This window comes from Thunnus maccoyii, chromosome 23 (assembly GCF_910596095.1).
Source record: "Thunnus maccoyii chromosome 23, fThuMac1.1, whole genome shotgun sequence".
NCBI lineage: Eukaryota > Metazoa > Chordata > Actinopteri > Scombriformes > Scombridae > Thunnus > Thunnus maccoyii.
Window position 1 is genome coordinate 20,165,199 of NC_056555.1, and position 23,905 is coordinate 20,189,103.

General features: G+C 37.1%; 1 protein-coding gene and 1 long non-coding RNA gene across 9 annotated transcripts in view; one reads left to right on the forward strand and one right to left on the reverse strand.

Moving 5' to 3' along the window:
* prkcq (protein kinase C, theta) overlaps positions 1-8,870 on the reverse strand; it is a 26,308-nt gene extending 17,438 nt beyond the window's left edge. The window contains exons 1-2 of one of the 2 annotated variants that reach the window (XM_042403233.1): positions 8,729-8,870; positions 2,153-2,533 (exon numbers count right to left, since the gene is read on the reverse strand). In XM_042403233.1, coding sequence (XP_042259167.1) covers positions 2,153-2,270 — 118 coding nt within the window. In that variant the 5' untranslated portion in view covers positions 2,271-2,533; positions 8,729-8,870. Of the gene's footprint in view, positions 1-2,152; positions 2,534-2,799; positions 4,477-8,728 lie in introns of those variants that run through there. The other variant, XM_042403234.1, reaches the window with a different exon arrangement.
* Positions 1-23,905, forward strand: part of LOC121890729 — an 85,481-nt gene that overhangs the window by 9,050 nt on the left and 52,526 nt on the right. The window contains exon 3 of one of the 7 annotated variants that reach the window (XR_006093903.1): positions 20,894-21,785. The exons of the other annotated variants lie outside the window; for them this stretch is intronic. This is a non-coding gene — a long non-coding RNA (uncharacterized LOC121890729). Of the gene's footprint in view, positions 1-20,893; positions 21,786-23,905 lie in introns of those variants that run through there. 7 annotated transcript variants of the gene reach the window in all.

Genomic DNA, 23,905 nt, shown 5'->3' on the forward strand with positions numbered 1-23,905 from the left:
TTTTTTTTTATTAAAAATGTTTTTACCAGCCTGAGAGATTCTCATCATCAGGTCTTAATTTCACAAGCTCAGCATGGTACCACTGAGCATCGTGTCCATCATAAACACTGAAACAACCAAAGCTTATCTTATGTGATGAACAGTTATGTGCTATTAAGGAGAAAGGAGGGAAAATATAGTGTTGTTTGTAAATTTTCACTTAAAAATTGTTTGGAGACATTTAATGCATGTATGAATCAAGACAGTTTCAATGTGAACATATCAACTTATAATAGTAATGTCTCCAGTGTTTTGTTGCTCATTCAGGCTTGAAAAAGATTTTTAACAGAGGTAAAGTAAAATAAAACGAACAAATTTGAAACACACACATTCTGCTCCCTCGTAGCACCAGTCTGGTGGTTTACAGAAGAGGAAAAGAAACATCAGAGCCCCCCTCTTTCCTCACAGTGACACTGTTTCTATCTCTATCCTGCACTCATATTCACCAGTGGTTAAAGATAGCCAGATGCAGAGCAAAGATATCTGGTGTGAGTCCATTATCAAGCTGGGAAGTTGCCCAAAGTTGTGACATTGGACGTGAATCAACAACCGCAATGCAGAAACTGAGGGATATTTAGGCTGATTCAAAAAAAAAAAAAAAAAAAAAATTACATGTAATGGAAACACTCACATATGCTGTACTGAATTTCTCAACATCTAATAGTCGAGCTGTATGGAGCCAATTTGAACAGCTACTACAACAGTACGACTATCAGCATTGAAGTTCTTTAAAAGTGAAAGTGAAAATAGCTGATTCTAAGACAACATTTAAAGCAGAGTGCTGTTGCACAACTGTTGCAAACCCCTGTTTTATTAGCATTTGTTACTGACATACTGTCAGACATACTCCAAAAATAAAGATAGTACTTCTACATTTCTATATTTATTCCCAACACCCCCAGTTGTTGCTTTACTGAGCATACAATGCATCATTTCCTGAGTGACTGAAGAATTTCTTTTTTCTAGGAAAGACCCAGTGATCATATGTTGCTCACAAGAACAAATGTAAAAGTTTCCATGAACTGAAATTTAGGGTTGAATTACAAGTGTGTGTGTGTGTGTGTTATCAGTGTGTTAAAACTAGTAGAAATTAGTAGGATTTGTTGTTTTATGTTTGTCCATTTTGATGCCCAAAGTGTTACAAATTAACCGTATTGCCACATGAAACGGTATTCTTTGTCTTCATCAGTTTAAACTAGCAGCTATTGATTATTTTCTCCAACAACTGATCATAGAAATTGTGGAAAAATACCACAATCAGAATTCCCAGAACCCAATGTGTCATATTCAAATAGCTTGTTTTGTCTGACCAACAGTCCAAAACCCCAAAATATGACGTTTACTATAATATAAAACAAAGAAAAGCAGCAAAACATCACATTTTAAAAGTTGAGACCAATGAATGAATGTTTGTGATTTTCGCTTGAAAGGTGACTCAAACGATTAATTACCAAAATAGCTGCTGATTCACCTTCTATTGAATGTTGAATAGTTTAAACCATGAGACGCCTCACATATTCACAGAAACATATTCATCAACATGTGTTGGTGTTTAAGTATAGAGATGCCACATTTAATTCATTCAGTTTTCTCCTACACAGTCAGAGCACCGTATTGATCATTTCTGCCCTAAGCATGTATTGGAAACACGTTATCAATTATCACCACATTAGAACTGGATGACAGTAACCCAACAACCACATGTGATTGTCAATAAAAGGCCAACAAAGGCTGAGATACTGGTTTAACTCTCGTGATATCACTGGTTGTGTGGAAACAATTAGTCAGTTAATGGATGAGTCGACCGACAGAAAGTCAGTCACCAACAATTCTGATTGATTGATCATTAAAGTCAGTTGGCTAGAGAAAACACCAAACATTCAATGTTTGCAGCTTCTCAAATTTGATGATTTGTTGTTCTTTTCTGTTTTATATCAATGTAAACTGAACATCTTTAAGGATATTGAGATTCAAAGACGACACCGTGAGCTGTGATGGGCATTTTCTCTGTTTACTGATATGTTATAGATACAATTTTGAATTGATAGATAATCATTAGCTGCAGCCCTAATCAGTAAAACCACTAATCTAACCAACCCAAACAATCACTAACCTGTGTCGATGGCCTCCTTCATGTAGACAGCACAGTAGGGGTTCAGCACCTCTTCATGGTAGGCCAAACCCGGATCCATCTCGAAGTTGGAGAAACCAATCCGCAGGAAAGGTGACATGGCTCTAGGTTTTCACTCTCAGAGCCCCACGCAAATATCCAAACAAAATCCAGAAAACCTCCCGATGATGCCTCTTTGTGAAGTAGATTCACAAGATGAGATTTCTCAGATTTTCGGAGATAGCCCCGGTGTCACTGTCACCACCGCTAACACCTCCTTTCCTCCACCGCAGTACACGCCAACTGCCCCTTTTTCCTCCAGAGGAAAGAAGGGCTAGTAGGGGAGGAGGCTTGCTGTTTTCCGCCCTTGACGCCTTAAACAACCTGTGAGAGGAAGAGACAGAGATAAAGAAAAAGAGAGATATTTCATCACCCGTGACACCATAACCACAAGAGCATGCTGAGAGCGAGTTTCCTTGCAAACTCAAAACTCTGTCTGCTCCAGCTGGCAAGGTTTAAAACTAAATCAACAACAAAAAACCTCCTCGTATGGAGTCCCTGGACAAGAAAAAATTTAAGCTAAGTGTCTATTTTGTGGGGACAGAAGGAGACTCTGAACCTCAGCACAACAAAAATAAAATCAGCCATACCTTCGGGACTTGTAAACACCAGCTGTCACATTCAGCTTTTAGCATCTTTTAAAAACAAAACAATCTAAAAAATCTCTCCAACTTGCTTTATGCGATCAACCAGAAAAATAAACTCCTGCCGCTTCTACTGCAGCAGACCTGATAGCAGAGTCTTCGACTTAGTGACGGTCGATGTGATATTTGAGTCCTGCCGGAGGGCTGTGTGCGCTGCTGTGCGTTTGTGTGTGTGTGTGTGAATCCCAGTGGCTGGAGAGGTGACTATTAATAGAGCTGAAATACTAAACGCAGATCAGGAATAAACGACCGCATGTGCCTTAGTCCGCAATACTCATCATGGTCATTGTCGAACCCTGCACATGTCACCTTTTTTATGGTGACCCTCAATGACCCCGAGTCAGTGGTGTCATGTGGAGAGACAGACATAGAAAAGTAGACAGTAGGTGACATTTAAACCAATATTTTGTGCTCCAAAGAGTATTCATTACGGAAGAGGATTAGGGCCATATTTTAAACATGTATTTGAGTTCTAAATTTAAAGTCAGAATTCTGAGAAAAAAACTATGACTAAGTTTATATGATAATTAAGTTTAATTTCAGAAATGTCAGAATTCTGAGAATAAAGTCATAGTTCAGAGATTAAAGTCAGACTTTCCGAGATTAAAGTCAGAATTCAGAGTTTAAAGTCAGAATTTCCGGGATTAAAGTCAGAATTTCCGAGATTAAAGTCAGAATTCGGAGATTAAGATCAGAATTATTCTCAACTTTATGACCTGTACAGTTTAATTCTTGTCAGTGTGAAAGGGTATCCAACACTAAAACTCTCTGGTGAAATTACCGTCTTTGTGTTTTTTTAATTGAGTGCTTAGGTACAAGAAGTCCAGTTATCCCAAAACAGATGACAATAAACTGGAACTGTTGCAGCCTTTAAAGGCTGAGTAAAAAGTCCCAAAGTGACGGTACATATGATTAAAGTTAACCTCTTTCATGCAGCCAGAAACCCCCTTTTCTGATACTGATGTCCTACTTTTAGAGGTCAGTCCGAGGTCATCTAGAGTACAAGGTTACAGGTTATTCATGAAATTTTACTTTAACACTTTAAAACACTTTAATTAGACGTGTGTTGTTGTATTTAGGTTTTTTTGGTGTAGATATTTATTTCTGGGTTAGTCTATAATTTTGTTTTAAATGATTTATTGATGTAACATAACTTGTCTTGGTTTTTAAATGGGATGTATCATGCAGGTCCATTTAAGACCCCCCTCCCAATCAGCCCACTCTGCTCTGATTGGTCAACTTCTGAATGCTGAAAACCGAAACTCGAAATGAAAACAAAACCACAAAAACAAACATTTGACATGTTGGAAATAAGTGATTTAACTGAACATGTTTTCCACTAGATTCGGCGTGTTATTGTAGATCCATAAGAAAATCCAATCCAAAATTCAAATTCAGTGTTAAACTAAGTATTTTAATATTTAGGTACTGTAGATTCTACACTATGGACAGATATATGTGTGTGTGTGTGTGTATATACTGTATGTGGGAATGTGTACATGTGTATTTATGTATATGTGGGCCTGTATGAAGGGGCATGAATGTAAATGTGATGTATTAAGACTGACTACAGTATGTTATGATGCTGTTGGGTAGTTTAAACTATAACAATATTTTATGATCTAATTGTTTGTTTTTGCAGGTGAAATCATACCTACTACTATTAGATGGATGTAAAAAGTACATTATTTCTCCCTGAAATGTGGAGTTTAAGCGTTAAGTCTCTCAAAATGGAAATAAATCAGGTTAAGTACCAAAGTTGTACTGTATATAAGTACAGTATTGGAATAAATCGACTTAGTTACTTCCAACATCTTTGTTCCTCTTTTGTTTTATGAGCTGTTGCCGGAGCCGCCGTATAACCCTTCACACCTTATTCACTTTTTCCAGCTGTGAGAAGCTCTTCTATTTCTGTTGTGTGATGCATCATGTTCAGAAATCAAGCGCTTTTTTTTTTTGTCTGCCTGCTAGCATGTTGAAGTATCATTTGGTAATGTCTTACATATTTATAGCCAAAACATCATTAAGAGTTACTTTGTGGTTAACAACTGGGACACAGCTGTAAGCTCAGTAACATCCCATTTAAATAAACAGATATAATGTGAAACTGCTCGTATCAGTTAAATGCTAAATTGTGATGTGTAGTTACCACCTTTTTCTGCATATTTATATACATATTTCAATCATTAAATTTAAATAGCATCAGTCTCTTCTGCAGAATATAATTGTGCACATATAGACACAGACTGATACTTATCCTGATTTCTTTTTTAAAATTGTCACACACTCTTACACCCACACACACCCACACATACACCCCTCCTACCAACACAGATTCATACTTATGAAAATGTGCAGACCTGCAGCCTCTTGTGCAGTTTGAACCTGTTATACAATGAGTAAAACTTCCTGTGCCTAAGTCACGATGTAACCACACTTCCTCTCTCTCTCTGGGCGGTTTTAAATTTTTTTTTTTTTTTCGTTTTTGAAGCTTCACAGGTGGGGCTGTTGCAAACAAGAATTTGAAAAAAAACACCATCAAATACAAAACATGCTTCTGCTCTTTGAAAAAGGTGGGCAGAGAGCAGAGAAAAGATTACTAAAGTTAACAGTATTCAGGTCGATCATTGTGACGGTGATGAGATTTCAGGTAGAAGAAAAACGACTAGTGCTGAATCAACTACATGAAGGTAAAAAGCAGCTAATAAATAGGTAATCAATACTAAATTAATACATTGGTGGGTTTTTTTTCCCCTTTTGCTGTATAAAAGACAATTTCAGCATCATCTCACCTTCCTAAATACTGCCGATTACTTGATTTAAAGGTCCATAGCATCATCTTTGACATTAAAAATTCACACACGATATTTTGTGTCAATGTCAACAAACCATTAAAATCATCACAAAACATTAACAACTTCTTGATTTAGTTCTTGTTTAGTTCCTGTATTAAATGATCTGTAACTGGCAGATTGTATCTTCAAGAAAAACGCTTCCTATTCTGACGTTTGTGATTAAATTGCTCGATCACATGTTTTGCAGAAGTGGGAGCGCACGTTATACCGAAGCCTGACACATGTGACCTTAAGCCTTGCATATGAATCTGCATATTAAAGATGTGGACTGAGGTTTAGACATGATTGGATAATGACATAATGTGGAAACTGTAACGTCGCTAAAAAGTCAAGACAGGACAAGAAACACAAGCAGTCCGACAGTCATACAGGTTGTAAACAAACCAGCAGTTTATCCAGATGTTCTAAACCACTTTATTTGGAGGTAAAACCTAAATAAAGCACGACTAAAATGTAAGGATTTTACTGTTTGTCTTCGTTTTCTCCGTTTGTTTACGACCTCTCGTGTTTCTTGCTCTGTCTGACTTTGTTGTAGCGATGTTTGGCGGATTAGTTTCACTATCGATTAATCTGTTGATCATTTTCTTGATGAATCAGTTAGTCGTTTGGTCTGTAAAATGTCCAAAAATGGTAAAAAATCCATCCATAACCCAAAGATAGTCAGTTTACTGTCATAGAAAACTAAAGAAACCAGAAAATATTCACATTTTAGATATTTTGTCTTAAAAAAAATGACTCAAAACGATTAATTATTATCAAAACAGTATAATAATAATCTTCTATCAATCGACTCCTCAGTTAATCATCTAATCGTCGCAGCTCTAGCGATGTTGCTGTGATCGTGTGTACGATTCAAGTTATAAAATAACTGAATTATCCTTAAATGAACTTACATCTGCTTTCTTTTGCAGGTTTGATTTAACCAGGAAGTTTCTGATGCGTGATGCTAAGAAGAGTTAACATGAAATTTAACAGAATGCAAAACAGGTGAAAAAAAAGTAGTGAAAGGAAAAAGACGCCGAATGTTGTGCAGCTTTTGAACTGATGTAATGATAAGTATCAGGCCTGTGGTGACGTCCTAATGGGATTACACAGTCTATGCCCTCTTTCTTCCTCATAATGTAAGCGCACACTAGGTGTAAGTGGATTTCGACACGACTAACACAGGGGTCATTGTTAAAACAAGCTGCTAATCTTTACATTGGGACGCCTTTGATTGTTGGACTGAACAGCAGCTTTAAACACTTTAAATCAGCTGCTGATGAAGCCTTAAGTGCTTTTCCACACCTGAGGACGTAACACAAGCTCTCATATTCATTTTTTTTATTCATGTGAGTTTGTTTTTTGTTAGTTTATATTGAGGCCAAAGAAGAAGAGTCAGTCATATCTCTATTTTCTGTTCTTGCGGTTGCTATTTATCTTTTTAAGTGAGGCCGACAGAAAGATTAAATAGACTTTATTGTGCTGTTTTATGTGTGCAGGCATCAGGGTGCCATCTGAGGCGGTATATTCACTTTACTGCAACCACCCATGGGTACTCAAATGCCACCAAAACCCCTCTACAAACACACACACACACACACATATACACACACACATTACAAGGAAGGTCACGTACTGGTGTGCCAACGTCAGAGACCTTTCACAAACCTTTGATGAGGCAGGGCAAAGTCAAACGAGCCTCCCACCTGACTGTCTGTACCGAGCACCATCAAAGCTCAGTGTGTGAGTGGGTGTGTGTGTGTGTGTGTGTTTGTGTGTGTGCGCGCACCAGAGCCTTTTGAAGTAGCCAAGAGAGGAGGAGGGCGGGGAGATCTTTGTTGTTATTGACAGGAGGGCCGTGTGTGTGACAGAAGCCTTTGACTATAGCTGCGGCTTTGACAAGCGCCAAAGCACTCACAGTGTCCCTGAAGTGGTCGCTCATTCAAAGGTAAACACATAGTAAACACAAGGTTGTGACCCTCCGCAACTTACATCAATGAATTAGCTTAACAGGTAAACAAATTTAGGGCAGTGAAAAGAGGTAATATGTTAAGATTTAATTGTTTCTGTAACAGTCTGTTGTGTTTATTTGCAGTGGCGAGATGTAATCAATGTATTTTGAAGTGGTATTTCCACTGTATGCTACTTTATAGTTCACTATAACATACTGGATGGACATATTATACATTTAAATCCACTACATTTATTTGACAGCTACAAGTTATGCATATAAGTCTTTTTTTTTAAAGCAAAAATGCCAAATAAATGCTGGTTGCAGCTTCTCTAACGTGAGGATTTGAAGCTTTTTTTTCACCATGATCTTTAAGAAAAGAAACAGGCCTTTTTCACCATTTTCTGACATATTATGGACTATTTGATATGAAAATAATCAGCAGATTAATCAACAATGAAGATAATTGTTAGTTGCTGCCCTAGATATATAAATGAATTCATAAAATATGCTTCATTGTAGTTACTACATACACAGTAGTGTATGTAGGGTAGTTTGAAAAATCCCTTCCTTGAATTAGCTACAACATTAAAGTGCTGCTTACATGTTAATGCATCAGTAGTGATAATCCATTAATGTACTATGTCATAATATAACACACACAGAGTCCATTCTGCTGCATAATGAGTACTTTGCGTACTTTATGTGCATTTTGCATTTTTTTTACATTGTTGTGATGCTACTTTCACTTAAATATGGGATATATGGGCACTTTTTAAAAAAAAATCATTATTAATGGTTTTACTGGTCAACTCAGTGAGATTCAAGCCAGTCATGAATATTATAAATCTGTAGCATAACAGGCAAATAGAAACAAACACTTGGCCTGAATACACACGAGAGGTTACTTTCGCATGTCACACAGACACGCAGACGTTTTGCTCACTTTTATGTCAGCATCACTTTCATCACGTGTGAAAGGTGTTCGTTTAGTTTACAGATAGTGTTGAAAGCGAGGAAAAGTTGAAAGTACTTTTTAAAAACTCTGTAAAACTAGCTCGTGAATCATGAAAACAGGTGTACCAACCTGGAGAAGACAACTGCAGTTCAGTGCCCGCGGACAGAAGCTGTTCTCCATCTGAACATTTGTGTGACAGTCCGCAGAGGAGCAGAGTCGGTGCATTTAACCGAGAAGCCATGAGGCTTTCAAGACTGTCGGAATATTGCAACATAAGTTGAGCCGTGCACGAACCACCCAAGTTGGTGCTAAGAGAAAAATAATAGAGGGAAATTTAATTTTCCTTTTCTTCCCGACCTACGTGTGACATTTGAAAGGGGGTGGGCAGCATTAACATTATGTATAACTATAAGTACATTCTATTGTTGCATTTTTAAAGCTTATTTTCCTCCTCTGCTGGCGCATTCTCATTCCGTATGATTGCTAAATCACATAAATGCCCCCTTAAATTAAAATTTAAAACATGCATTTTTCTTTAATAACGTATTTACAACTTTTTTTTTTTTTTTGTAAATCGCGTACTGCAACTTCCGAGGAGACGCTGAACGCAGCATGTAGCCATCCACCCACATATGAGTTGAAACGTCTTTGTGAAACGAGCAGACAAAGAAGAAATGAAAGGACACATACGGTGAAATTATGGGAAGTTATGCCTGTTTTTAGCTTCAATGTCGGCATACACGTCAAACAAAAGTAGCACAGACTTCACTGCCTGCTCTTCTCTTTCCAGTAAGTTGAGGGCGGTAGTGAGACAACTTACTGGACCTATGTGTATATATATATATATATGTGCAATATATGTGCTTTTTTTAGTTGATCTGTAAATGCCGAATTTACCGTAAATGTAATTGCTTGGATGGCAATCCAAATGATACATGCATGTTACCTGTCTATCACCTTAATTAAGTAAGTGTTGCATTGATATTTCATATCAAATTTAATGGAAAGCCAACAAAGAAATAAAGTAAATTGCATCCATTTCCTTAAGACATATAGTGTATGTTTCATAGGTTGCACTTTATTTCACATTATATTTTTTTTTGGTTTTGTTTTAAATAGGCATAAATAAATAACTAAATAATTTGCTTAAAGACTTAGGTTTTATTTATAAGCGACAAAAAATGTAACTACCAGCATACTATTCTGTAAAACACTTAAAATTAATAATTATAATAATATTAGTTAATTACAATGATATTATTATCATTAATATCCTCAAGAAGGTGACGTTTGACCACCTTGCAAAGCAGGGCAAAGTTTCTGATACAAGACAAAACATCTATACTGTAACCAGTGGTGGAAAGTAACTGAGTACATTTACTCAAGTACTGTACTTAAGTACACCTTTGAGGTACTTTACTTGAATATTTCCATTTGATGCTACTTTATACTTCAACTCCACTACATTTCAGAGGGAAATATTGTACTTTGTACTCCACTACAATTATTTGAGAGCTTTAGTTACCTTTCAGATGGAGATTTTACATAAAACAATACATTTTAATATTCTGTTGTTTAAATTGTCGCTTGTGTTAAGGTGCTATATAAAGTGTACACTTATGTATAATATAATATGATGCAGTACTATTAATCTACCCAAAGTATCTAAAATTGGCTCCACATCGATAAACTACAACATTAAAATGCTCATACATGTAATATACTATAATACTATAACACAGTCTGCATAATGAGTACTTTACCTTTTGATACTTTAAGTACATTTTGCTGATGATACTTTTAAACTTTTACTTAAGTAACATCTTCAATCCAGGACTTTTACTTGTAACAGAGTATTTTTACACAACAGTAAGTAAAGGATCTGAGTACTTCGCCCACCGCTGACTGTAACTAAACATCTACAGTAACATTTTTATGTAAAAGCGATAAAAATGGATCCGCTCTGCTTTTGGATGCCCGGTCATGTGACGGGTTTTGGTATTCATGACATTCATCTCTCAAGATGAAGTTGATGCTTGCTGGGAGCAGACTGCAGGGTCAAAACCCACTACTGAGTTATAAATAACGTATTATCGTACTTCCTTTTGAGGGGAAATCTGACATTTTTTTTCATCAGAAGACGACTGTTCGCACTGACTCATCAAACAAAATGAGTGGGTAACATTAACATCTTGCAGTATTGTGCAATCCGGTGCAATATTACAAACTGCAGACTCAAAAATGACTTAAATCAATACTTTTCTCAAGAAAAACGGGTCATTATAAACACCACAAAGTTACTGTTGTGTCATTGCTTTAAACTGTATTCTACTCATGATTTAGGGATTTGTATTACGAGAGCAATCAAGGGTTTCTTTCTTTTAAAGAGCGTTTCATAATATATTACACAACACACATGTACAACGCTGCAATAAATAAATAAACAACTATCGTCACATGTCATCAGGCCTCATAACCAACAACAAAAAAAAACTCTGTGATTTGATATAAAATCACATGTTTCCATTGCAAGTTTTTGTTTTTCTGTTGTTTCTGGACACAAAAAAATCAACTTTTTGAACACAAAACATCCTGTAATAAGGCACAAATATCAAGAATATGATGCTTTATTACAGAAAATGCTTGAAACTAGTTGAAAACAGGCTTAATAATCAGCAGATTTTTCTCTTTTTTTTCAAGAAAATTGGACATGGAGATTTTCTGCAGCATTACAAAAGAGGACTAAAGTGTTGAGTGCATAATAGACGCAGTAGTTTTTATTTTCTCCACCAGGAGGTGCCAGTGTTCATGTAATTTGTGTTTGCAGCATGCAGGCAAATACCACTAGATGGATGATGTTGGATAAAGCAGTAAATCCTGGAAAAAGTAATCTAATTTATGTTTATAATATGACATATAATCTGTATACCTAGTAAAAGCCTGGAACTAGTTTTCTCAGTAGTCAGTCGCTCATCCCTCCCTCATCTATCCATTTATTCATCCATCCTGTTCAGAGGCAGAGGGAGCAGTCTGCCTCCACAGCCAATCACAAATCAGGAGATTAGATAACACAGCAGATGCCTGCCTGCCAACTGTGTTCACCCATACTCCTCTTTTAAAGTTTCTGACTTTTTAAATATTAACTCAAAATTAAAAAAAAAAAAAAAAAGAAAAGAAAAAAAAAAGCAGGATGTGGAAGAATGTGTGTGTGAACTGTGTCGATGAGGTCACACTTCCTTCACTCAAATGTTCAGTTTTTTTAGCTCCTTTTAAGGGTTTTTCTGTGAGTGTAACTGCCACCACATAGTAGAGACACACAGAGGAAACGATCATAAATACTAATTAAAAGTTCCCACTGAGCAGTTTTATGATATTCTCGTTATAAATTAAGCAGAATTGATGAAACCCAGATGCTGACAGTGCTGAGCTCTTCTCTACTGCTGTATTGTGTTCTACTTGTCTTTACTGTCTTGTACTGTTAGTGTAAGTTCCTTTTTTTTGTTTTTGAAAGATTTTTTTTTTCTATTTTTGCCTTTACTTGGTAATTGACAGTGCAGAGATAGACAGGAAGTGTTGGGAAAGAGGCTCGAGGAGTATGACATGCATAAAACGTCTGTAGCTGGAATCGAACCAAAGACGTTGAAATGTTAACTAGTTAACAGGGCGTCTCACAATACTCTCTTCTACTGTACACTACTGTTGTTTACTATACTGTACTTTACTCTCTTCTACTGCACACTACTGTCGTTTATTATACTGTACTGTACTTTACTCTCTTCTACTGTACACTACTGTTGTTTACTATACTGAACTTTACTCTCTTCTACTGCACACTACTGTCGTTTATTATACTGTACTGTACTTTACTCTCTTCTACTGTACACTACTGTTGTTTATTATACTGTACTGTACTTTACTCTCTTCTACTGTACACTACTGTCGTTTATTATACTGTACTGTACTTCACTGCCGTTTATTGTACTGTACTTCACCCTGTTCTACTGTACACTACTGTCATTTATTATACTGTACTTTACTCTCTTCTACTGTACAGTACTGTCATTTATTATACTGTACTGTACTTTACTCTCTTCTACTGTACAGTACTGCCGTTTATTGTACTGTACTGTACTTCACTCTGTTCTACTGTACACTACTGTAGTTTATTATACTGTACTTTACTCTCTTCTACTGTACAGTATTGTCGTTTATTATACTGTACTGTACTTTACTCTCTTCTACTGTACACTACTGTCGTTTATTATACTGTACTTTACTCTCTTCTACTGTACAGTACTGTCGTTTATTATACTGTACTGTACTTTACTCTCTTCTGCTGTACAGTACTGTCGTTTATTATACTGTACTGTACTTTACTCTCTTCTACTGTACAGTTCTGTCGTTTATTATACTGTACTTTACTCTCTTCTACTGTACAGTACTGTTGTTTATTATACTGTACTGTACTTTACTCTGTTCTACTGTACTGCTCTGACCCTTCAAGTCAAGTCAAACTTTATGTTTATGGCCAAATATCAGGAATCACACATTTGCCTCAAATTACAATCTGTACAACATTCGACATCCTTTAACTTTAGACCCCTTTACTGGCCTTTAACATTTTCCTTTATTATGTTCTGTTACTGTACTGTCCTTTACTATCTTCTACTATACTGTCCTTTACTGTCTTCTACTGTACTATTCTTTACCGTCTTCTGCAGTGTTATACTGTCATTTACTTACCGTCCTCTACTATTCTACTTCTGTCCTTTACTGTACTGTACTGTCTTCTGCTGTACTGTTTTTTTTTACTCTCTTCTACTGTACTGTCCTTTACTTACCATATTTTACTGTTCTGTCCTTTAATATGTTTTGCTCTACTGTACTTTATTATGCTGTACTGTCTTCTACATTACTATTCTTTACTGGCTTCTACTGTAGTGTCCTTTACTGCCCTTTGTTGTCTTCTACTGTACTGTCCTTTAATGTCTTCTAGTGAACTGTCCTTTATTGTCTTCTACTGTACTGTCCTTTAATATTTTTTGATCTACTGTCCTTTACTATACTGTGAAGTTTTCTACAGTACTATTCTTTACTGGCTTCTACTGTACTGACCTTTGTCTTCTACTGTACTGTCTGTTACCACCTTCTACTATTCTGTCCTATAATATTTTTTGCTCTACTGTCCTTTACTGTCCTGTGTTGTCTTCTGCTTTACTTCTCTCTACTGTCTTCTAGTGAACTGTTCTTTACTGTCTTCTACTGTGCTGTCCTTTATTGTCTTCTACTGTACTGCCCTTTATTGTCTTCTACTGTACTGCCCTTACTGTCTTCTACTGTACTGCCCTTTATTGTCTTCTACTGTACTGTCCTTTACTGTCTTCTACTGTACTGTCCTTACTGTCTTCTACTGTACTGTCCTTACTGTCTTCTACTGTACTGCCCTTTGTCTTCTACTGTACTGTCCTTTATTGTCTTCTACTGTTCTGCTCTTTACTGTCTTCTACTGTACTGTCCTTTATTGTCTTCTACTGTTCTGCCCTTTACTGTCTTCTATTGTACTGCCCTTTACTGTCTTGTACTGTACCGTCCTTTATTGTCCTCCACTGTACTGTCCTTTAGTGGCTTCTACTGTACTTCCCTTTACTGCCCTGTGTTGCCTTCTTCTTTTCTACCCCCTACTGTCTTCTAGTGAAATGTCCTTTACTGTCTTCTACTGTATGGTCCTTTACTGTCTTCTGCCATCTTATACTGTCCTTTACTGTACTGTTGTGTCCTCTCCTTGCATTCTCTCATCCTGTGTTATGGTGTACTGTTCAGTGCAGTACTGTCCTCTACTGTCCTCTACTGTGCTCTATTGTCCTGTACTAACCTCTAGTGAACTGTGTTTAATGGGGGAGCTATATTGCAGCTGTGAACAGAACAGTACTTCCTTAAACTGCACAACCATTATTGTTGATTAACATCCCATCATGTAATAGAAAATGCGGTTGAAACTCAACTATTTAAGTTTCCAAACTAACCATGAGCTGAGATAATCTGTTTTGAATTGAAAGCTTTTAGCCATTATAGTGGAAGTTTTAAAATAATGTTTTTTGTTGGTGGTTTTGGCTTCATGCAGATATCACAGGTCTGAATAATGTTGGCAGTATGTATTGCTTATATCTACTATATAATATCAATACAATGGTACATCTGTTGAAGAAAAATCTTGCAGGCAGCATTACATACTTACAAAACATGTTTCCCTTTAAACAGGCAAAGAATAACTTCCCTAAAACCTTAGGGAACCTTACTGCTTTGTGCCAGTAATAGTTTATTTATAATAATAGTGTATTTCACAAACTCTTTATTCCTCCTCCAAGTCTTTCACTCCTTCTAGCTTCTTCCAAACATCAACAGATTTTTAGGTCTGTTTGCAAAGATCAGCACCTTTTTTTTTTTTTGTTTCGTAATGTGAAAAAATCCAGCAGATTTCCTGCCAAAACCAAACTGCTACGTGCAGGGTCGAGGTTGCTCAAAGGTGACAACAACAACTTCATTTATTTGAACTGTTCTACCTTCAAGCTTTCATCTTACCTTTTAGGAAACCTTTTGGGTTCAGTCGGCTACCAATTTAGCAAACTAAAGACCAGTTGCCATCCTGAAAAACCAAGAAAACCTCCCAGTATATCATACATTTAAGACCATATATATCATACATTTGAGACCAGTTTCTTTCATATTTTTTGACACTTCATTAGAGTTTCAACACACTCTTAACACAGTAAATCTATATGTGTCTTTTGCATCATTTTACTCATATTTCCTTGTAGTTCAGACTTCTATACTGTATGTAGTAAAAGTTTGGCTAGAGTTAAATGTTAAGCTTATCTGCGCAGCACACGTTCATAAAGCAGGACGTGTGAAAAGGTCAGTCAACACACTGAGCACAATCAAACTCTCGGCTTTGTCAACAGAGCAAATATTACTCCGGCTGCAGGTCTGATGGTGACTTGATATCATTTCCTCTAAGAGTCCCTCGGTGATCAGTTTTATTTTTGTGAGCAGAACCACAAGTTAACTGAGTCTTTCGCTGGGTTTTCCCTGTACTGAATTAATCCTCCTGCACAAGCTGAATATGAACAGCAGCAAATCCAGCAAAGCTTTTATTTTTTTCTCTAATCAGTTATCCTTTGTGTGCAGAATATGCATTTGGACGAGGAGATCAGTCTCGCACTCTGATTAAGATTTTTTCTGACGAGAGTCTGTGTATTGTCTATTAATAAAACTCACATTTAAATATTTCATTTCCAATCAGACGTCTTTTTTTTTTTTAAAAGCAACATGCTCATAAAAAAAACTGACTCATTTTGAGTTAAGCGAAGGATTAAAGACAAACAGAGAGAGAGAGAGACAGGATGAGTGGAGGGCATGTAATTGTAAAACGGTATTCTTTTGTACAGAGCATCGATACGGGACTGAGGGACGGAGCCTGTACTCTTTTACACACGTTACCATGGAAACCAGCCCAGCAGCCAACCAGCTGCTGCAAGAACCAAGAGAAAGCCCCCCCACCACCACCACTACCTTCCCCTCCTCCTAGCCATCCTTCACACACACACACACACACACACACCCCCTCTCCTCTGCACATTCATATTGCATACCAGCACATGGATTATTATAAAAGGACCGCTGAGTGTTTCTTTACAGTATAAAGAAAGAAGAAGCCTTCAAATAAAAAAATTAAAAAAACTGGAAAGGAAACACATACACTCCCTCTACCTGACTACAACACACACACACACACACACACCTTTGCGTAGCTGCGGTGCAGAGGTCTGATGCATAACTGAAGTTTGACATGGCGGTGCAGCAGTTGATACACAATGGAGACACAACAGGAAGTGAGTCAGCTATTTGAGAACAGAATAACCGCAACACTGTAAAGCCAAAAGTTCAACATTTAATTTTAATTTGAAATAAAAATACTTTTAATTATCAGGTGGAGAATCAGCCACTATGTGTATATATATATATTTTTTTCTTGACAAAAGATGCACACTGGGTGCAAATACTGTATGCGTACACATGTGCACACAAATAGAGCATGATAATTGCAGCGCCTTGCATTGAACATCTGGGCAGATTCCTCACTGTGCAGAATAACATGAGAACATGAAATACAAGAGAACAATTAAGAGGAATTAAGATGTTTGCGCAACAAAGAGAAAGAATGAAAGAGAGATAAAGAAATAATTAAAGAAGTATTCAGATCCTTCACTTCAGTAAAAGTAGTAAACAGAAAAAAACACAATAAAAATACTCCATTACAAGTAAATTTAATGTCAACATCTGTATCAGAAGTTCAAGTTTCTCATTATGCAGAGTACATCATATATGCTACATATCAAATATCACATTTTCATGTTGCAGATGGTTGAAGTTCAGCTCATTTCAAATACTTAAAACTCTTGCAAAGTTGCAACTGATCATATCATATGTTTTAAATCAAAAATCACAATATATACTGTAAATAGTAACTACAGCTGTCATAGAAATGCTCTGGAGTAAAAAGTAGGACTGCAACTAACAATTATTTTCATTATCAGTTAATCTGTTGGTTGTTTTCTTGATTAGTCAATTTGTCATTTGGTCTATAAAATGTGCGAAAATGGTGACAAATGGTGATCACTGTTTCCCAAAACAACATCCTCAAATGTCTTGTTTTGTCCCGACCAACAGTCCACAACCCAAAGATATTCAGTTTACTGTCATAGAAGTATAAAGTAGCTGAAAAAGTACAGTATTTGTACTTAAACACAGAGTAAATGTACGTTACAGTCTGCATGATGATGGATGGATGACTTGACAACAATCATTTACTATTTGTTTTCTGAATCTCATTTGGTTTGAATGTGATTTTAAACACATAAACAAAACACTCACTAGTCACTATTAATCAAAGAAATATCTCTTTTAGATGCTGAGAAAATAATTGTGTCATATGAAATCTCAAATTTATTCTTTTTAGGCAGAAAAATACTCTGAAACAACCTTTAGAACACAATCATTGCTTTTGTATTTGCTATTAATGATGTATATAGTGTTCTAGTTTATGAGGTTATTTATCTATACTGTGCATTTGTTTTTTAGTTCTTGCTGCTTTGACATTTGACTGAATCCACAGAGGTAAAATTATCTTATCTTAACACTAAAAACTGCTTTACATTCAGCCTTTTATTTAAAGTCGGGGAAAGTCTGTGAGAGATCGCGATGTCATCTGACAAAGAAGAAACTAATCAGAAAAGTTCAAAGCAGAAAACAGCCTATGCAGGTTTTTCAAACTTTTTCCGCCTTCGCACTGACGGACTGATATCTGATAGCGAATAAAAAGTCCTGGATCAGTTGGATAAATCGGTCCGGCCTCAGTTTGTCGTGCGTGCTAATGTGTCCTCTGCCACTCCAGTGAGGTTTTGAATTTCCCTGACGCAGTGAGGAAGAGGAGAACCGTGTTTAGTGTTCTCATCGACCTTCCAGAGATGGACCCCCTCGACCATCAACACAGGCCTGGTCTCACATTACTGACAGCCCTACCCCTCAGGGCCCAACACACACACACACACACACACACTGCTAAGCCCAGTCCAGTGCTTTTTACTATGACAGGATGACATGAGATTACCGTTCCTGATAATCCACTCATGTTCTTTACAAGCCGGCGAGGTGTCTGATCCCCAGGTGTCCACTTCAGGTGTCTGACTGAATGAAGTGAGGTCAAACTGAGACTTTGTATTTTAGTTTGGTGATTGTTTAGGTCCAAACGTGAGACGTAATAATTAACAATGAGTCAAATATTGTACTGTGAGGTTTTGAGGTACTTGTGACTTTATAATTTAGTATTTTTCCAGAGAGAAATTATCTGACATCTGTAGTTTCAGCTTACTTTGCTTTCAAGGATGATATTTCAGGATCTCTGGATGGTTTCGGCTCAACGACTCAGTACATTTCAGATTTATAGAGGTTTTTCTCATCCTGTGGATGTGCTTCAAATCACAAAAATCCCCCAAAATGGTGTGAAAGAGCAAGTTTTTTGATAGAAAACACTGAATCTTTCATTTATATCTCATTTCATATCTGCAGTTTTTGGATACTTGATGATCGAATGATGTTATTAGCTCAGTTTTAGATGAATAAACCCATTTTGACATCATTCATTACTTTTAAATACATTTTAAGTAAGTTCAAGAAGTGAATATCTCACATGTGTGTAAGGTTATGTGTAAGCGTGAAAGATAATATCTTGTCTGTACAGGATTATGTATTATGTGAACTCAATCATAACTTGTACCCATGATCCATAGCTCATGGAAAATCACTATCTTGTACTTACACACACACGCACACACACATCAATCATTTTTCGTGACTTCAGAGGCTTTGAACGCACCAGCAGAGCAGACGAAGCTTTACTCAACAACACCGGTGAAGAAAAGATGTAAAATACTTTTCCTTTGCTGCTACTAAATGTTTAAAATGCTTTTACTTGTTATATAATATTTATCCTTCGCAGTGTTGCACTTTTACTTAAGTAAACTCTCTCTCGCTTTGTATCATCTCATCTGACTGATAACCTGAATTCATCGAGGGTGACGACAATATCTGGGATCAATTTGGTCTTTGATTAAACATCCGGCATCAGTCAGTCAATGTCATCCATCTCTGATATGACCGATGACGAGGCCGTATGATTGATTACATCCTCTATGTATCGTACAGATCAATATCACACAGGAAGACAAACAGAACAACCTTAAAGTCAAGTCAATTCCTATTAGAAATGTCAATGTAATTTCACCCAAGTGTGCGTTTTGGGGTCCTCGGTGAGATTTTTGCATTGGAGCTTCTTCATCGTAACAACCTGATCATTTCTCCACCAATAACACTATAAATACAGACAATGCTGCTTCACAACAGGCTGGTTTTTTATAGTCTTTAGAGAGAAAAAAATAAATGTAGGCTTCTTAATTGCAAATTAGACGTTGAGCTACTTCCTGCACATTTACAACAATATTGATCAATGTGCATTGTGCTATAATATGTCCTATAAGTAGATTTCCTGTCAGTTGTCTCAGCCTCCTCCTCTCATTCTGAAACTTTGCCTTCATGTTGTTTTGACACATGTCTTCCCAAAAAAGGTGATAAACAAACAAATGAATGCATCCCCCCCCCCCCCCCCCCCCCAGTTCCTCGGTTGTGGTGTCAGACATCGTGACCATTTTCACACGCCTGTTTCTGTTAAGAGCTGTTAGAAAGTCAATTCACACTGCGTCCACAGCGGTTGTTGTATCATCGTCCAGGTTTCCTGTAGAGTTCAGTGTCCCTTGTTTTTTAAAATCAATGTTTTTTTCCTCTTTTTATCTTTCAAAATTTAACTGCAGGAAGTTTTTCAGTTGCATGTGAAGTAGGGTGTTACTTTTACCTTCTATTTACAGAACATGGTGAGACATTTCGAAGAGATAAAACACTATGTGTTATTTTGAACCTTTTCAATCTATTTCCTGTATCAAACAAACACGTTCGCGGCCTCGTCTACATATCAAGCAGCTTCACATTGAGAACCTCCGGTGCAAAATTTCATTAATTTAGAAGAAGCAATAAAAACCCTGCAGGAACATGAAAACTCAATTACTGGATTTCTATTTTTTGCATGAATACATCAAATTAAGAGATTCCTGAAAATAAGCACAAAATGGTTCCATTGTTTCCTTTTTATGTCTTAATTAAGTTTTTTTTCCCCCTACATGTTGTTGCTACCTGAGTAGAGATAAATGTGTTAATAAATGATAAAAACCAAGTCAAATGTGAGATAAGAGGACGAGCTTTTTAGCAGGTAGTGCTGCAAAATTACAAAACTTTTTTTTTTATTTTTTTTTTTTAATCTTTATGTGTCAAATTATTCAATGTGAATTTCCATGTAGGCAGACTGCTCGGCCAACTCCTAATTATGCATTTCTTTTTTTTTTTTTTTAATTCCCTCCCCTGCCGCCCACCCGCAGCACTCAAACACACTTCTTTCTTCCCACACCAGTCCTGTTGTGTCCCAGTACTGTGCTGTCTCTTTTCAAAGCAGCAATTTATTACCATTTTTATCATTTCATCCATTCCCCCCAATGATAACATCAATGAATGCATTACCTTTTGAAAGAGAGATGAAGGAAGCAGAAAGAGATGAGTTTAAACCCTCCCCTCTCTCTCTCTCTCTCTCTCTCTCTCTCTCTCTCTCTCCCTCTCTCTCTCTCTCCATATCAGATGTATACCTCGCTTGGTCGAGCCAGGCATATGGAAATGGAGCCGTAGCAGATGGGAGGGAGTCCCACAGGCAGTCCAGATGACTAATGAATAATGAACAATAGAGAGGAAACCGCTCTGTCGTATAAACAGGAGTGTGATGTTCAAGATAGGCCACCGTTCAGCCCCCGCTAAACATTAATCAATAGCGAATCGTGTCTGACTGTCTGAATCACATGAGCGCGGCATCAATTTGCCTCCACTCAGACGTCTATTAGCTTATCAAAAGCTCGGGGAGCGCATAATTTATGAGACATGCCTCGCCGGATTCGACATTGCGATCTGTTGATGCAGGAGATACGTGCGTCTCTCGTCGCGACGCGTTTTAGAAGCAAAAGACAGATTATTCCCAAAGGTAGGGATGTGGAGAAGTTTGCACTCTGCAGGAGTGAAAACTAGCCGTGCAGACTAGAGTTTTGGCGACACACTTTGCATTTCTTGGATCATTTTTTTTTTAAAAATTGGCTAATGTGTGTTTTTTTAATCCAGTGGATAGTCTGCCAAATGTTGGAGGTTCACAAGGACAGATTGCAGCTGCTGAAAAATTGGGAATTGGGAAGCTGCTCACAACCTAAAACATCAATAATAAAAGTGAGCTTTTATTGTCTGTTACTCAGTAGAAAACAGTGACAGAGTCTTTCTTGAGCTGCCATTTTGGATTGTGAACTCTTTCAAATTTGATAAAAATTCATAGCAGAAGAGAAAGATACCAGTTTGAACCTCATGTTGTGTTTTGAGAAAAGCTTGAAGACACAATCCAACAGATTGTTAAACCTGTATTAACTGATTTTTTTTGGCCACATGTTTTCAGCAGAAACAAGTTGATATGTTGAACTTGTGAGCAAACAGTCGATTATTTCCACATCCAGCAGTTATGGAGCAACACTAACATTCATTTGGAGTCGTGTTTCTGTCCATCTGGTGAATCTAAGTCCAATATTCACTCTCTTTCAGTTCTGTTTCTGCTCTCTACCAACTCCTGAGGGAAATATCTGGCTCTTTAGCTGCTAAATGCTCCACTATGTTCACCAGATTGTCTACAACAATAATAATAATGTTATTATTAATGGCTTACATTGATACACAAAGTGCTTCACAGTGACTGGGGGAAACTCACCTCAACCACCACCAATGTGTTGCACCCACCTGGTTGATGCACGGCAGCCATTTTGCACCAGAACGCTCACCACATATCAGCTTGAGGTGGAGAGGAAGGGAATCATTGAGCCAATTACGCTGCGGGATGATTAGGTGGCCAGATGGAGAGAGCCAGGTTGGGAATTTTGCCAAGACACCGAGGAACCCCCCTACCCTTTGCGATAAGTGCCATGGGATCATTAATGACCACAGTAAGTTAGGACCTCGGCTTCTCCTACAGCACAGTGTCCCCGTCACTGCCCCCTACTGGCCCACCAGTACACCTCTACAGCTAACTGTGTCTGTTTGCCATTAGCTGCTAAGCAGGTAAGGTACAGTAGGGGTTTTTTGAGATTTTTTCTCTGAGAACAGCTGCCAAAACACAGCAGACTGACAATGAAACAACTCACTATAAAGCTCTGTAAAACCGAGAGGAGCTGCAGAGTCATTGATAACTCTCTGTAGGTTCATCACTACGAGCCACAACCAACACATTACACACTGTCATTTCATACATTATTATAAAAAATATCGATTATAGCTGCTTTAATAAAAAAAAGAAGGAAACAAGACACAACGCCCAGAGAGGAGAACCACACACAAAAAAAAACTGGAGAAATGAAGAAACACAGTATAACAATTTCATAAATGTACCTTAATAAAGATAGATTGACAATTTTATTTATTTAATGCCATTAAACTTTAAACCTTTAACCTTTCTCCTTAAATGTCAGGCAAGTTATTGGATGCCTTAATGGCTGCTAACCACAACATCTCAGTTTCGAGTCTGATTAGAGACGTTTGTTTCATGTTGGTCTCCCTGCTGTCTCTAATCTCTATTAAATGCAAAAACAAAAAAGTTTGAAACGTGTATCTGATATTTCTGAAAAATTAAATGTCAGTCAGTACATGTTTCTATCAATTACCCACTTGTATAAACAAATTTAGAGGACATGAGAAAATGACATATCTAATTGAGAAATAGTAACTTTCTCATTATTTTGACTATTTTTTGGGGGCTTTCAGGTGGCGTCGACGTCTGTATCAGTGAGTAGCAGAAATACTTTATCTGCAGTAGAAGAAGCAGAAGCGGCTACAGTAACATCAACTTGTTTCTTTCTTTCTCACAACTTCTCTTTTTCTGATATATCAATTTTTTAGTTCCCACTCAGGTTTTTCAATACGTAAAATGAAAAGAGAGACTTCTCACAGTGCTCGCTGCGTTTTCTTTTCTCCATTTTCCCCCCTTTTCCAATTCTTTTATAAAAGAATGATCAAGGCTGCTCCAGTGTGAAATGTGACTTTTATTATTTTTTACATTTTCACTTCTTAACAGAAGCAAACTTTTCTTTTTCCATTATTTTTATTTCTGTGGTGCACATTTGTGATCCTTCTTGAGCTGATAGATCATCATCGTTAAACATTATAGATTTTATTATTTTACACCCAATGTAGAATCAGTTCAACTTTATGTGATCAGTTGTAACATTCAAATCATATCATTAGCATAATAATAATTATATTCACCCTCGACCTTTAGACGTGACTGACTTTTTCCCAGGCAGAAACTCTGCTGTTAACGTCTCTCTGCTCACACCTCTAACCCGAAGCTGACTGCAACAAATTCACACTTTTTTCTGGCTTGTGCTGAAAGGCATGAAAGAAACTGTGTACAACAAGAGAAAAAAATCGCAACACCTCATCAAAAAAAAAAAAAAAAATCACTCGTAAGAGACTGCGAAACTGCTGAAACACCGACGTAACCCAACGGTGTTTTGAGAGAATTTCTCCTTTAAAGGTTTAGTAAAGTAGTGCAGTGGTGAGCTGACAGATCGA